The sequence below is a fragment of the Parasteatoda tepidariorum genome, chromosome 5 (assembly GCF_982258835.1).
Source record: "Parasteatoda tepidariorum strain Cologne lab strain chromosome 5, Ptep-v5.0, whole genome shotgun sequence".
NCBI classification, from domain to species: Eukaryota; Metazoa; Arthropoda; class Arachnida; order Araneae; family Theridiidae; genus Parasteatoda; species Parasteatoda tepidariorum.
The window spans coordinates 109,803,528-109,818,661 of NC_141759.1; the positions used below are offsets into that span (position 1 = coordinate 109,803,528).

The window sequence follows — 15,134 nt, forward strand, 5'->3', positions numbered from 1 at the left end:
GGTACAAATGATTCCCTTTCTAAAATTGAAAAATTTCAGTACCTAAAATCCCTTCTTTCTCCCCCCCCCCGCTTATAATGTTGTTGCTGGATTTGAATTAAATGATAAAAATTATGATTCTTGTATTGATCTATTAAAACAGCGTTATGGTAGAACTGATTTCATTATTAATTCATATATGACTAAACTACTAAATTTGGAGCCGGTTAGAAACTCATCTCATGTTAAAGGTTTGCGTAAACTATATGATGAAATAGAAGTAAACATAAGAAATAAGAGCTTTAAATGTTACCGGGGGATCGTATAGTCATTTATTAAACCCATTGTTATTGAAATTATTTCCCCAAGAATTAGTTTTAGAATTTCATAGGAAACGTGATAAAAACAAAAATTGTGAAGTTTCGGAAATAATGACATTTTTAAGAAACGAGGTCGAGTCTAGAGGAGAAATTTGTGAATCTGTAATGAGTAGCTCCAAAAATTACGAAACTAAACGTACCCCCTTTCAAAATTATCAAAGCGGACAAACTTATCAAAAGAATTACTCTAAACCTAAAAACGTAGCAACAGCCTCAACTTTACATACTCAGTCAAAAAATATTTGTTTTTTTTTGTGGTTTGGTAAATTCGCATGATTCTGTTGATTGTAAAAAATTGGATGTTGAAACAAAAATTGGTAAACTTGTGTCTGACGGACGATGTTGGGTTTGTTTCAAAAGGAATAATTTCAGTAAATTATGTAGATCTGGAATTGTATGTAAAATATGTAATTCTAAATACCATCACGAATCAGTTTGTAGGAAAACTCTTAAACCACAAAATTATATAAACAGAGCTAATGAAACAAAAACGAAAGATTCGGAAAACGATACTAACTCTAATAAATATCAGTCTAACTCAAAAATAAATGTAGAGAATATTTCTGTTTCACACAATAATATATTTTGCAAAGATAAAGCTTTTCTACAAACATGTTCTGTATTAGCTTGTTCGGATAAAAATTCGATTTTGGCAACGCCATTCTAGATAATGCGTCACATAGGAATTTTATAAGCTCGAAATTAACTAAGGAATTAAAATTAAAAACCGTACGCTATGAAAAATTAGCAATTTATTCTTTCGGCCAAACTAAAGCATGCGAAAAAGAATATCCTGTAATTTCTTTAAAGCTAATAGCTCTATATAAAGTAATAGCTCTAAGTGGATCGAAATCGAATGTTTAGTAACACATTTCATTTCGAACTTAACCTTGAACAAGCCAGATGCTCTCTTAATGAATGAGTTAAAAACTAAAGGATATGAACTCGCTGACTCATTTGAAACCACGAATTGCGATTTATTAATAGGGAGTGGTATTTTTTGGAAAATTGTTTATAATGAAAGGATGAAATTAAACGAAGATGTAAGTTTAATTAATTCCCATTTCGGATGGTTACTATCTGGATATAATAAATTGGGTCATGACTCAGCCGAAAGTTGTGAGAATGTATGCTTAACTACGGACTCTACTTCTATTTTATTTGATCTTAAGCTATTTTGGGAAATAGAAGAGTTTCCGAATGAGAAAATATGTCTTTCTGAAAAGGATAATCTATTGATAAAAAATTTCGAGGATTCTTTGCGATTTAATGGAGAACGTTACGTATGTAAATTAATGTGGAAGGATAATATGAGACCCCCTTTGGAAATGGACTCTAATTATAATGTTGCCGAAAAGCGTTTTGATTCGTTAGAGACTAAATTAAATAAAAATCCCGAGATTTTAGATCAATATAAACAAATTGTTTCGGAACAAATAAAATGCAATATTGTTGGGAATAGTGTAAATGAAAACTTAAATTCAGGATATTTTATGCCTCATCCAGGGCCGGATTTACGTATAAGCTAAATAAGCTGTAGCTTGGGGCCCCGAGATGGCAAGGGCCCCCAGAACTGGAGCCCTCTGAAGACTAAAATACATTTTTTTTCTTTTTTACATAGGCGAACGCTTTTCAAAATCTAATAGAAGTGTTTACAAATATAAAATAATTGTTACTCTTCACTTTTGTAACCAACAGACCAATAAAAAGGCCTTTTGACTGATGAAAATATCCTGTAGCTTTTGTAGCTACCAGTGATGGGAGTAGTCCATGGATCCTAAAAAGCGGTACTCTAGACTCCATGGAGTAGTCAAATAGCTGCCTCAATTTTTCACTGTGGGAAATGTTTTCAGCTTCTTTAAATTGTTGTGGGCTCTTTTGTCCTTCTCCAAAGAAACACCTTTTTGTCTGATTTCTGGGCAAAAAATTTCTAGGGCTGTGAGAGAATCTTGTTTAGGGTCACTCTGTTTCGAGATTTCCGTTGTGTCTCATTGTCGTTAAAGAGCTTCTCGTTTAATTTTAACTTTTCTTTTTTGCAAAATATATTTTTTCCAATTTATTATAAAAGCTTTTTTTCCTTTTAATTATCCTAAATGTCTTAACTAGCTTAATTAATTAATTTACTTAATTATTGTAATAGATTTTAATTTGTTATTTTCCAAATTAATCGTACATGAATCCGTGAACTCCTTTCTTTCTTTATTTAAATGGTGGGCCACTATTCAATTCCCTCTTTGACAGGCCTATCTGTCAAAATTCTTCATTTGGTCTATTTTGGATTAAATTGAGATAACAGATGTGGTTTTACTTTAATTTTACTTACTGCTAATAAACAGAAGCAACATGTGATATTGCTTGATAGAGCATTGAAATCAAGTGATCATCAGCTAAACAAATGTTTAAATATATATGTAAAAAATATTAATCAACCCTCCTGTCTGACCAAATTTTCCATGTATCCCCGAAATATGAATTATGCTTAATTTGTAAAATATGATATTTCGTACACAAAATTCATTTATTTAGTTAGCTTATGATTTTATTGTTTATTGATCATACTTCTTTCTATTTTTAACTCCCTGATTTTTGTTGTTATTATGTGTTTAAAGTTAATAAGGCATCTAAATTTTTTAATTTATAAGGATTTCAAATTTTTAAAGCAAAGTCGAAGTAACTTCTTAAAATTGCAAATTGAAACTATTTAGAAAATTTTGGCAGATTATTTTAAATCTGTGCATTTAATTTAATAAAATAAAAACAAATAAAAAATAAGTTTAAAAAATATAAATAAATGACTAGATAAAATATAAAACTGTGTTGTCAATGAAAAGGAACATATCTTTTAAACATTTTGAGTATTAATAAATTATTTAAAAATAAACAATTTTAAAAGGTAGAAATGTTTTTAGATTTTTTTGAAAGGCAAATTTTGTCCCATCATTTGATAAAGAGACTATTTAATATCTGTTTCTAAGAAGCAGTCAGTCGCGTGTGGGTGTGTGGATGATGTAAGTAAAAGACGCATACAAAAAAAGCCAATTTAACTTCAGTTAATGCCCTCGATATTATATTTTTAAGCTCCTCCCAAAAATGTAGTAAAAAAGTTTCCAAATTAATTGTCGCAAACAAATTAATATTAAGTAAGAACGAATCAAAAATGATATCGAAATATGCTGAATCACTAATGAGGCAGGCGGGATGAAGGACATCGAAACCAATTTGATTAAATAGTAAAACTAGAAAGTGTTTCAAAAATCCGGACATGTATCAGGCTTCAATTTTTTTTACTGCTACAAAATTTATGAGGGAGAATTCGTTAGATTTCAATACGGGTTATGTTTTTTCTTTAATTAAATATTAAACATTAACTAATATTTGTCTTTCAAAGCTATTCATTCTGTAATAACGAATTTTAAGCATTTAAAGTATCCAGTTCAAGAATGTCAACTATCCAAATCACTTCATTTATTAAATTTTAAAAAAAAATAATAATAAAAAAAAATATCCGCAAGGCAGGTGTGTATATTTGGGGCTGATGATTATGAAATCTAACACAAAACAGTGAGATTGCGGGTTCTATTCCAGGTGATGACAGTTCTTAATTATTATTTCTTAATACTGAAAAATGTATTTCTTATTTTTTTTAAAGTATGCATGTTAAAAACTAATAATTTAACAAGCATTTTGTTTAAGATATTAGAGATATCGAGAGATGATGAAAGTTATTCGTAAATTAAACTGTAAATAAATGACGGACCCTGTGTCTTTTTATTAGTTTATTTAGACACAAACATGACATAGAAAAGGTAAAGGTAGATATTGGGGAAAACTCCCGCAAAGAGAAAGCTGCCGTTCTCTTAAACATGAAAATATCATCAACTCTGCCAAAGCTCTCGTAACAGTACGCGCATGCGCGGACATATTTAAAAAACTAGAAATCTACACCCCCTGTTCATTTTGCTTACTAACCCTCATGGTTGCTTTTGATTAATCATTGCAGATTGAGAGGAAAAACGGTTTATTTCCATATTTTTATTCTACCAAAATTACGATTGAATTTCTATTTACATTTTGAAGATGACTAAAATTTGGCAAATCAATAAAATTGGTACCTCCTGCAGAGTTATCACCCAGTGAAGATGGACTCAAGGGTACTGAGTTCGAATCCCAGTGTTGACTGGTCGATACGAATTCTACACCCAGCTTACACCAGCCACAGTGCCGAAGTAAAATATCCTCAGTGGTAGACGGATCATAGGTTAGAGTCCCCTTGTTGTCAGACTGACAGTGGAAAGCTTTTGTGTTTTTTCTCATAATCTAACTTAAATGCTGGTCAGTTCCATCAAAACGTCCCCCTCCAAGACAAAAATTTCTTCCAATGCTTGATCCTGGAGTTCCCTTGTGTTCTGAATTGAGTTTAAAATTAGAAGTCTAATAAGTTGAACATTAGTAGTCGTAAACTCGAAATTGGGTTGGCAGTTCAATGACTATTATAAAATGAACTAATAATTTGGCCGGGATAGCCTGGTTGGTAGGGTGTTGAACTCGTGTTTGTGAGAATGGGATTTCGAATCCAGCCGGCCGAAGAATACCCATGTATGAAATGGTGACTGGGGCATGTTAAATCTGCCGTGGTCACAAAGTCCTCACAACAAATCAATACCTCTGGGTACTGATCCAGTTCTTTTGTCTTCTGGATTGAGTTCAAAATTATAAGATTATTATTCAATATTATACGGAGTTAAACATTTGTAGTCGTAAACTCAAAATTAAGTCGGTTGTTCAACCGTGGTTATAAAAAAATGAAACTAATAATCAAACTGTATTTTCTTATGTTCTTTCTAACTCTTTGCTTATTTTTGACACACCTTCATAATTTCATGTTTCTAAGTCACAGAGCAGCAAAACGAAATGTAACGTTAAAAAAAAAGAAAAGAGTTTAGAAAAAAAAAATTTGCAAAAAAAAAAAAATCATTTAAAATTCCAAATAACATATATTCAGAATTTCAAGAAAAAAAAACTCTGTTAAACATGTAATGGTCCTTCTAACATGCCAAATCTTTACTCGGTGCTTAGTATGTGCTTATGATGTTCTTAAAATAAGTTTCTGTTTATTTCCTCGTTCAAAAAATATGTGCAATCATAGAAAGGCTCTACATTATAGTCCCATCACAACTTATATAGTTAACAATCAAGCAATATTATCAAATTTTTAATTATATAATTCAGCAATAAAAAATACGACAGTTTACTTTAGCTGTATAGAAATAGAATTGAACTTAAAAGGGCCCCATCATTTTAAGTAGCTTAGGGCCCCGCCAAGCTTAAATCCGGCCCTGGCCTCATCGTGCAGTAATTAGGAATGGCAAAGAAACAAGTCGCGTTCGTATTGTTTACGATTGTAGTAGTAAGGCAAATGAAAATAAAAAATCTTTGAATGATTCTCTTGAATCGGGAATTAATCTTTATCCAAATTTATTGGATGTAATTCTTAAATTTCGAGAAAATCAAGTAGCATTTTGCGGTGATTTGGAAAAGGCCTATCATCTGATAGAAATAGCGGAAGATGATAGAAATTATCTAAAATTTTTATGGTTTTCGGATGAAACAGATAATTCAAAAAGAATACTTCAATTTAATCGCCTTCCTTTCGGATTAACTACGTCATCATTTGTTCTTGCTTGCGTATTAAAGTTTCAAATTAGGAAAATTAAGGAAGATCAACCGAATTGTTATGAAATGTTGAATTCTCTATACGTAGATGATTTGTATTACGGTGCTAAAACTTTTCAGGATGCGTATCAATTATCTTCATCGGCAATTGAAATATTACGCGCCGCCGGATTTAATTTAAGGAAATTAAAAACTAATTGTATGGAACTAAATGAACTATGGCGTAAAAACGGATATGAGGAAAACACTGATTTTGGGCAAGGAGCAGGTTTTTTAAGATTAAAGTGGGATCCTATTGAAGATAAAATTAAATTAGATTTAAAGGATTTAAGGTATTCCTTGGAATCAGGAAACACCAAAAGACAAGTGTTGAGAATCATTTCTAAAATTTTTGATCCATGTGGATTCATTAGTTCATTTGTAGTTAGAGCTAAAATAATTATGCAGGAAATTTGGGAGCGAGGTTTAAAGTGGGACGAAGGCTTACCTAGCGATTTGGTAAAGAAAATGGTGTTCTGAAATTACAGATTTGGACAAATATGTTATAATAGAACGAAAACTATGTTCAACGGCGGAAATTAGTGGTGTTTCTCTTCACATACTTGTTGACGCAAGTCCTAAGGCTTACGGAGTCGTGGCGTACCTTCGTTATACAACAATTGAAGGACATATTGAAGTTAAATTCATAATTTCTAAGTGCAAGGTTGCTCCATTAAAAACTTTGACTTTGGCTAGATTGGAACTGATGGCAGCTCTCGTCGGTGCTAGATTAGGGAAATATTTACAAAACGTTTTTCCTAATTTCACTCAACAAATATACTATTGGAGTGACTCTAAAATTGTTCTCCACTGGATAAAGGGATCTTCAAAGCTTTGGAAACCATTTGTGTCTAATAGAGTGGCAGAAGTGCAGACGCTTTCAGAGTGTTGGAACCATTGCAGCGGTGCGGAAAATCCTGCTGATTTCATCACAAGAGGAGAATCTGCGGTTAAAATCGCGTCGAGTTCCCTATGGTGGTCAGGACGGGTTTGGTTGTCCCATCCGGTCAACTTGTGGCCTATAGTAGATTTTAGCAACCATCCTGATGACAATTATAGTGATGTGGTTAAGAAAGAACAAAGAGCTGTTGTGGTGAACTCAAAACAAGACATTTCTCTTACAAAGTTTATTGATGTCAACAAATACAGCAATCTTACTAGACTTTTGAGAGTGACAGCTTCGGTGCCCATAATGCCAAGCCAGATTCTTCGAAGTTGAAAGGACCTTCAGAATGCTTTGCATTCCTGGATTAAAACTCTAGCATTACGAGAGTGAAATCCTCTCTCAAAATACTTTGAGTAAACATTCACGAATCAATTTTAAACTTAATGATCTTTTATTTTTGCAGTTCTCAAACGATGATGTGAAAACAAAACATCCTGTCCTTCTAATGATAAATTTGTTGAATTAGTTATATTAGATGCTCATGTTAAAATAGGTCATTTAGGTGTAGATTCTACGTTAACTCACTTAAGAGAACAATATTGGATAATCAAAGGTAAACAATTTGTCAAAAAGGTTTAGAGAAACTGTTTAATATTCAGACGTTATAAAGTAAAACCAGGTGCTCAACTGGTAGCTCCGTTACCACCTGACAGAATTAAAGAACAACCTCCTTTTGATGTTTCTGGTGTAGATTTCGCAGGACCTTTTTTTGTTACTGACTCTAATAATAAGTGTTATTTGTTAATTTTCACCTGTTCATTTAGTTTAGAGCTAGTTATTAATATGAATACTAATTCTTTTTTATTGGGATTTAGAAGATTTGTTTCTCGTAGAGGATTGTGTTCGATTTTGTATTCAGATAATGCAAAAGCCTTTAAAAAGGCAAATAGTGAACTAAAAAAAATGGTGGAATCAAATTAATGATCCTCAGGTAAAAAATATGTTTGAATCTAAAAATATTGTTTGGAAATTTATTGTAGAAAGAAGTCCATGGTGGGGAGGTTTCTGGGAACGACAGATACGTACAGTTAAAACTTGTTTAAAGAAAATTATTTCTTCTCTAACTCTTAAAGAATCAGAAACTGTCTTTTTGGAAATTGAAGCCATGATAAATTCGAGGCCTATTACGTATCTATATAAGGAACCCTCAGTCCTCTTACACCGTCTCATTTTTTAGTTGATTAATGTCTGTTGTTAAGTATAAACCTAACGATTTGATTGTAAATAGAGATTCAGTAACTAAAAGGTATAAATACCAGCAAACACTTGTGGATCATTTCCGGAATCGGTGGAGGAAGGAATAATTTACTGCATCTGCTTATATTTCTTTACCACCATGTAAGATAACATCATTTAAGGTAAATGATATTGTTTTAATCAATGATGAGCGTTATCCCAGAAATATGTGGATGCTGGAAAGAATTTTGGAAGTGTATCAGAGGCGAGATGGGAACATTAGTTCACTTTTGATTAAAACCCCTAAAGGAGATATAAGACGCTCAGTTCAACTTGTAAGTAATTTAGAAATTAACCCTTAAACAAAATGTTTATTGCAATGTGTAAAATATATATATTTTGATAATATGCATATGTTATAATTGTTTGTTTTATATTGTTATCTTAATTATTGAACATTCATTTAATTATTATTATTGCAAATTTCTGCTAAAGATAAATTTTTAATTTTATATTTCAAGTAATATTGCTCTTGAAAAAATTTTGTTTTGCAAATTTATGGTAAGTGAACTCAAAAGAGTTCAAGTGGGGAGTGTTACAAATTTCTGCCTGATCAAAAGAGGGCGTTGTAATCACTCACTCATTATAATTCTGAAAACACTTATGTGGCAGGCAATGGATTGAATTTGATGGCTCATTGGAGAGCCCCACTTCGTATCATATATTTTTATTGTTACCATTATTAAATTTGTTTGTTATTAAATATGGTTCCTTTAATTAATGCACCCGTTCACCACTGAATCACGTTCTGCAGCAGCCTCTAAGCGTACTGGAGTATCATTGAAACATCAATTCCGTATCCCTAAAGTGAAAGAAAAAATAGACCGTTTTATTAAAAACTGTGTTCCTTGCATTTTAATAAATCGTAAGTGTGGAAAACAAGAAGGACTATTACATCCTATCGAAAAAGAATCCATTCCTCTGCACACTTATCATATTGATCATTTAGGACCATCGCCTACCACAAACAAGAATTATAAATTCATATTTGCAGTTATAGACGCTTTCACAAAGTTTTGCTGGTTATACCCAACAGAAAGTACAGATGCTACTGAAGTTATTTCAAAGTTAGTCTCATAAATATGTTTTAGGAAATCCATAACGAATTATTTCTGATGGGGGATCTGCATTTACTTCCAAACAGTTTCTTGAGTATCGCAGTGCTGAACAAATAGAACACTACCCTGTAACTACTGGTTTACCGAGAGCAAATGGACAAATAGAAAATTTAAATTCTACCATAATTTCTGTAATCTCCAAATTATCAATAGAAGATCCAAACAAATGGTACACTTACGTAAAAGACGTTCAGAAAATCATTAATTCTACTTTTCAACGAAGCATTAACACTATTCCTTTTCAACTGCTTTTAAAACAAAACGAGATCTGAAAATTACAAATATGTTGAATGAGGAAATTCAAGCCGTCTTCGTTAACAGAGTTACGAAAACAAGCCTAACACGGAAAGTCCAAGATGAAAACAAACGAATCTTCGACGAAAACCATCCTTCAAAATTAACGATCTAGTGGCAATAAAACGTACACAATTTGGACCATGATTGAAGCCGAAATACATAGCTTATTATATAACAGACCTTATACGATAACAAAAATTAAACCGAATGATACTTTTGATGTCGAAAAATGTGCTTTTTTTTGATGGACCTTCAAAGACCAGTACATGTGCAGAATACATAAAACATTGGTCAGATGATATTACTTAAAATGACATTTTCTTCAAAACTCTTTAGAACATTTTTATTTTTCCCAGAGATTTATTATTTTTATTTTGAAAATTATTTCTTTAATATTTTAATTATTAATATGTCTTTTGAAGTCTTTTTCGGATGATGTACAAGTATTTTAGAATGTAAAATGATATTTAGCTATTATGTAAGTATTTTTTTTATACGCCCACCTGAGGGCAGGTGAGGTGCTTCTTGTCGGATGGCCAAAGTGGGAATCCAACCTCCACTGCAGCAGCGCCACCCCACTTTTGTAACACTTCAGCCAAAACGCTCAGACGGAGCGGTTGTTTTATATCTATTGTTATTTTTTTTATTACATTTATCAATTACAAAAGCGTAGTTATTTCAGTTATACTTGACGTCAACCTCCACACATATATGTTTAAATGTAAAAGTATTGCCGATAAACTCGTGCAAAACATGTCCTTATTAAAAACACTACAGTGCGTCTAATAATTTGATCTAATTATTTCATTCTAATAATATAATACTTGATATAATCAATATTCTATATTCATATCGTCAATTTTTGAATTTATATTATAGTCTACGAGCGAATAAATACGAGCGAAAACAAATCAGACTCGCAAACTGAGGGCAATGAACTCACCATTACTAGCAATAGTACAGTTGTATCTCGTGGCGTATTATTGCCTACTGCGATTGTTTACGTTAAAGACATTAATGGTGCGCTAAATAAATGCAGAGTTTTAATTGATTCAGCTAGTCAAGGCACATTTATTAGAGAAAATTGCGTAAATTTATTACAATTAAAGCGTTCTAAAACAAATGTTAACGTAGATGGTTTGAGTTCCCAAAAAATTGGTAAGGTTGCAAGTTCCGTTCAGTTAGAAATTTCATCACAATTTTATAAAAACGTGTGTATTTCTGTTGAGGCATTAATCATTCCCAAAATTACTTGTGACCTTCCTCAATTTCGAGTGGATGCGACAGCTTTAACTTCTTTTAAACATCTCCCACTAGCAGATAAAAATTGCATTCAACCAGGTCCAATAGACATCCTCTTGGGAGCAGATGTATTTGGAGAAATCATGCTAAATGGACATTTTTCGGTTCCTGAACATTCTTTAACCGCTCTAGAATCTATTTTTGGGTGGATTATCCTAGGCAAAACAAAGACTATAACTAATACAATTGTATCAAACCACGCTAGTTTCAACTCAGTCGAGTATCAGCTAGATAAATTCTGGAAGCTAGAAGAAATTACAGAAGCAAAGTCCTATTCAGAGGAAGAAATTGCATGCGAAAATCATTTTAAAGAAACATTTTCTCGAGACTCCACTGGCAGATTTGCTGTCAATTTTCCTTTTCGTGAGTCATCTGAAGAACTTGGTTCATCTAGAAATTTTGCTATTCATCGTTTGCAACAAATTGAACGTAGGTTTGTCAAAAATCAGTCACTTTCTATGCAGTATCATAAATTCATGCAAGATTATTTAGATCTCGGGCACATGGAATTAATACCAGAAACGGACATTGACGTTCCAGCCACATCTAGTTTTTATCTCCCTCATCATCCAGTTCCAAACAAAATCGGGGATAAATTCCGTGTTGTCTTCGATGGTTCTGCAAAATCTTCAACTGGTGTTTCACTTAATGACAAATTGATGGTAGGACCGCAGTTGCACGATGACTTAACAACATTGCTCATAAGATTTAGAACACATAAAATTGCTCTAACAGCAGACATTGAGAAAATGTACAGACAGGTTATTTCGAAGGACTCTGACTTTCAAAGAATCGTATGGCGTAACTCACCCTTTGAGCCTATTCAAGATTATCGACTCACTAGAATCGCGTACGGCACAGCTTCCGCACCTTATCTTGCTACAAAATGTCTTCAACAACTAGCAGCAGAAGAAGCAGATAATTTTCCTTTGGCCTCCAATGCAGTCATGAAAGACTTCTACGTTGACGATTTAATGTCTGGAGCTGAGACACTCAGGGAAGCTCATGAATTACAAACACAATTAATGCAAATGTTATCAAGCGCTGGTTTCAGTCTGAGGAAATGGTCATCAAACAGCAATGAATTTTTGAAGACAATTGATGCAGACTTGTGCTTGAAAAATACATCCCTTGATCTAGACAGTGAAAATATCATAAAGACCTTAGGTGTTCTTTGAAACCCAGCAGACGATGTGTTCCTTTTTAAGGTTACTCGAACATCCTTTGAAGGTACCTTGACAAAACGCCTACTTCTTTCCACTATTGCCAGAACATTCGACCCTCTAGGTTGGTTGGCACCTATTACAATTAAATGCAAGCTAATTATGCAAGAACTGTGGAAGCATAAATTGCAGTGGGATGACACGATCTCTCCAAATATCTCACAAGAGTGGACAAAGCTTGCAGAAGATATGATGCTCGTAAAAGACATCAAAATACCAAGACTCTTGACACCTAACAAGCAATTTCAATTATTTGGTTTCAGCGACGCTTCAGAAAAGGCTTACGCGGCTGTCATATACTGTCGCTCAGTGCTAGATGATGAACAAATCAGTGTTCAACTTGTTGTATCCAAAACAAGAGTTGCACCACTAAAGAATGAATCTCTTCCAAGACTAGAACTATGCGGAGCTTTGCTTCTAGCAAAGCTGATGAAATTTACGTGCAGTGCATTAAATATTCCAATATCCCAATCTCACTTCTACACAGATTCAACTATCGTTCTTTCTTGGTTGGGATCGCCATCCAGCCGATGGAAAACCTTTGTTGCCAACAGAGTAGCAAAAATTCAAAGCTTATCTTCCCCAAATCAGTGGCATCACATTAGTGGTGATACAAATCCAGCAGATATCGCAACCCGTGGTGTGTCATCATCAACATTATTAACATCTCAGTGGTTTAGTGGTCCAACATTTCTGTATCAACCGATTTCTTTCCAAACAAATATGCTCATATCTCAAATGTGTGAGCCTGTGCCTGAAGAAAGAGTGTGTACTGTGCAGTCAATTGCTACAATCAGAGATTCATCTGAAGCAGATGAATTGATAAACAAATTCTCCTTTTTCTCTAAACTTAAACGTGTAACAGCATATTGCTTAAGATTCATTCACAATTGCAGAAACTCCAAAAGTAAGGTAACTGGTTTTGTAAAAACTGATGAACTTAATAATGCTATGAATGTATTGATTAAATTAGTTCAATCTGTTAAGTTTAATAATGAGATCAATGCTCTTCAAAAAAATCAACCCTTATCTTGCAAAAGCAAAATTTTATCTCTCAATCCCTTTTTGGATCATTCAGGTATACTTAGGGTGGGAGGTCGCTTGCGACATGCAAATATCGGATACGACCAAACACATCCCATCTTACTGCCAAAAAGGCATGCCTTAACTGATCTCATTATTAGACATTATCATCAAAATTTATTACATGCTAGTGCTCAACTTGTACTATCATCTATTCAGGAAACTTTTTGGATCATGGGTGCTAGAGACATTATCAGAAATTTAATTAGAAAATGTGTTAAATGTTGTAGAATTAGAGCATCTGTCACTAACTAAATGATGAGTGATTTGCCATCCAGTCGAATTTCACCAGCTCCTACATTTATACGATGTGGAGTTGATTATGCAGGCCCGTTCCAAATTAAAGCAGCTAAAGGACGGGGCTCTAAAACATTCAAGGCATATATAGCTCTTTTTATTTGCTTTATAACTAGAGCTATCCATTTAGAGTTGGTCACTGATCTTTCTGCAGATGCCTTCATTGCAGCCCTAAAGCGATTTATTTCACGTAGGGGTAAGTGTAGCAACATATACAGTGACTGCGGGTCCAATTTTATTGGAGCTAAGCGTAAACTAATGGAATATGAAAGACTAGCAAATTCAAAGGGTTATAATCAAAATGTTGACAAATTTTTGTCTGATATGGGTATACGTTGGCATCTAAACGTGCCCGGCGCTCCTCACATGGGGGGCCTATGGGAAGCGGGCATTAAATCCACGAAATATCATTTAAAACGGGTTGTGGGTGATATCAAATTAACACACGAAGAATTTGAGACCCTCTTAGCCCAGATCGAAGCTTGTCTCAATTCTCGGCCTTTAACTGCCTTATCTTGTGACCCTAACGACCTATCGGCCTTAACACCAGGTCATTTTATAATCGGAAGACCATTAACAAGCATTCCCGAACCAAATTACACCGAATCTAACATTTCTTATCTAACAAGATGGCAAATAATCCAAAAAATGGTACAGCAGTTTTGGAAACGTTGGCACAAGGAATATTTGTGTAGACTGCAACAACGACCAAAATGGCTTATGCCAACTAAAAACATCGAAATTAATGATTTGTGTTTGTTAAAAGATGATAATTTGCCACCTACCAAGTGGAAAATGTGCAGAGTAGTTCAATTACACCCCGGTATTGACAACCATGTTAGAGTTGTAACTGTTAGAACATCAGATGGCATATTTAAAAGAAATGTAACAAAATTGTGTCTCTTACCAAAATAAGCAGAAATTTATACTATTTGTAATTTGTACTGTCTTTATGTAAGTGTATTCATGTAAACAATTCATTTAATGTCTTATTGCATTTGTATCACATTTAAGAATTTTGAAATAGTATTTCAAGGTGGGCGGCATGTTCGGCCTTAAATTCAATTTGCCTCATCACTAGAGGGCGCTATTATTCATGTTTTATTCTTTCTATTAATTTTGTTGTTCAGTGTGTGTGTAAACAAAGAGGATTAAAGTTAGATTTAGAAGCGCGTGCTGTTTCTTGTCTCGTCTCATCAATATAGTCTAATTTTACCCATTGATACATGAACGTAAACAAGTGCAAACCGGTTTCAGTAGCGCAAAATAAATAATGTTGTATAGATAATTAAGATTTTGCATAGAATCTTATAGTGCGTCTAATAATTTGGCCAGGAAGTGTATGCATTTGGACCTTCCTGAGTATTACTTCCTGTTATTCCTGCTACCAGTATTAAATACTAGCCACCTAAAAGGATCAAATAAGTATCAGTAAGAAAGGATGAGAATAGAAAATACTAAGAAACAGATATCAAAACAAAAAATATCAGTTTCTAAGAAGCATTAAACCGATAACTAGTGACCGACCTACCCCCGGAGGAGTTTTCGTATAAGTCCTGGT

General features: G+C 33.4%; 4 protein-coding genes across 4 annotated transcripts; all 4 read left to right on the forward strand.

The window, feature by feature from the left end:
• The first annotated feature begins 6,098 nt into the window (after positions 1 to 6,098).
• On the forward strand, positions 6,099 to 7,290 carry LOC147809990 (uncharacterized). Its single transcript, XM_087162961.1, has 2 exons — positions 6,099 to 6,530; positions 6,730 to 7,290. Exons 1-2 carry the CDS (start codon positions 6,099 to 6,101, stop codon positions 7,288 to 7,290), a joined length of 993 nt encoding a protein of 330 aa, XP_087019087.1.
• Positions 7,291 to 8,973: 1,683 nt separating this feature from the next.
• Positions 8,974 to 12,148, forward strand: LOC147809991 (uncharacterized). Its single transcript, XM_087162962.1, has 2 exons — positions 8,974 to 9,292; positions 10,548 to 12,148. Exons 1-2 carry the CDS (start codon positions 8,974 to 8,976, stop codon positions 12,146 to 12,148), a joined length of 1,920 nt encoding a protein of 639 aa, XP_087019088.1.
• A 147-nt stretch (positions 12,149 to 12,295) lies between these two features.
• LOC147809992 (uncharacterized) lies at positions 12,296 to 13,531 on the forward strand. Its single transcript, XM_087162963.1, has one exon. The coding sequence runs from the start codon at positions 12,296 to 12,298 to the stop codon at positions 13,529 to 13,531; it is 1,236 nt and encodes a 411-aa protein (XP_087019089.1).
• Positions 13,532 to 13,534: 3 nt separating this feature from the next.
• On the forward strand, positions 13,535 to 14,488 carry LOC147809993 (uncharacterized). The gene has a single exon (XM_087162964.1). It carries the CDS (start codon positions 13,535 to 13,537, stop codon positions 14,486 to 14,488), a length of 954 nt encoding a protein of 317 aa, XP_087019090.1.
• Positions 14,489 to 15,134: the final 646 nt, after the last annotated feature.

Excerpts from the sequence above, each read along its gene's own strand:
- LOC147809990 (XM_087162961.1), top strand. The coding sequence starts at position 6,099 with ATGTTGAATTCTCTATACGTAGATGATTTGTATTACGGTGCTAAAACT. Across the intron at positions 6,531-6,729 it reads AAGGCTTACCTAGCGATTTG|TGCAAGGTTGCTCCATTAAA; the intron begins GTAAAGAAAATG and ends ATAATTTCTAAG.
- LOC147809991 (XM_087162962.1), top strand. The coding sequence starts at position 8,974 with ATGCACCCGTTCACCACTGAATCACGTTCTGCAGCAGCCTCTAAGCGT. Across the intron at positions 9,293-10,547 it reads CTGGTTATACCCAACAGAAA|TCTACGAGCGAATAAATACG; the intron begins GTACAGATGCTA and ends TTTATATTATAG.
- LOC147809992 (XM_087162963.1), top strand. The coding sequence starts at position 12,296 with ATGCAAGAACTGTGGAAGCATAAATTGCAGTGGGATGACACGATCTCT.
- LOC147809993 (XM_087162964.1), top strand. The coding sequence starts at position 13,535 with ATGAGTGATTTGCCATCCAGTCGAATTTCACCAGCTCCTACATTTATA.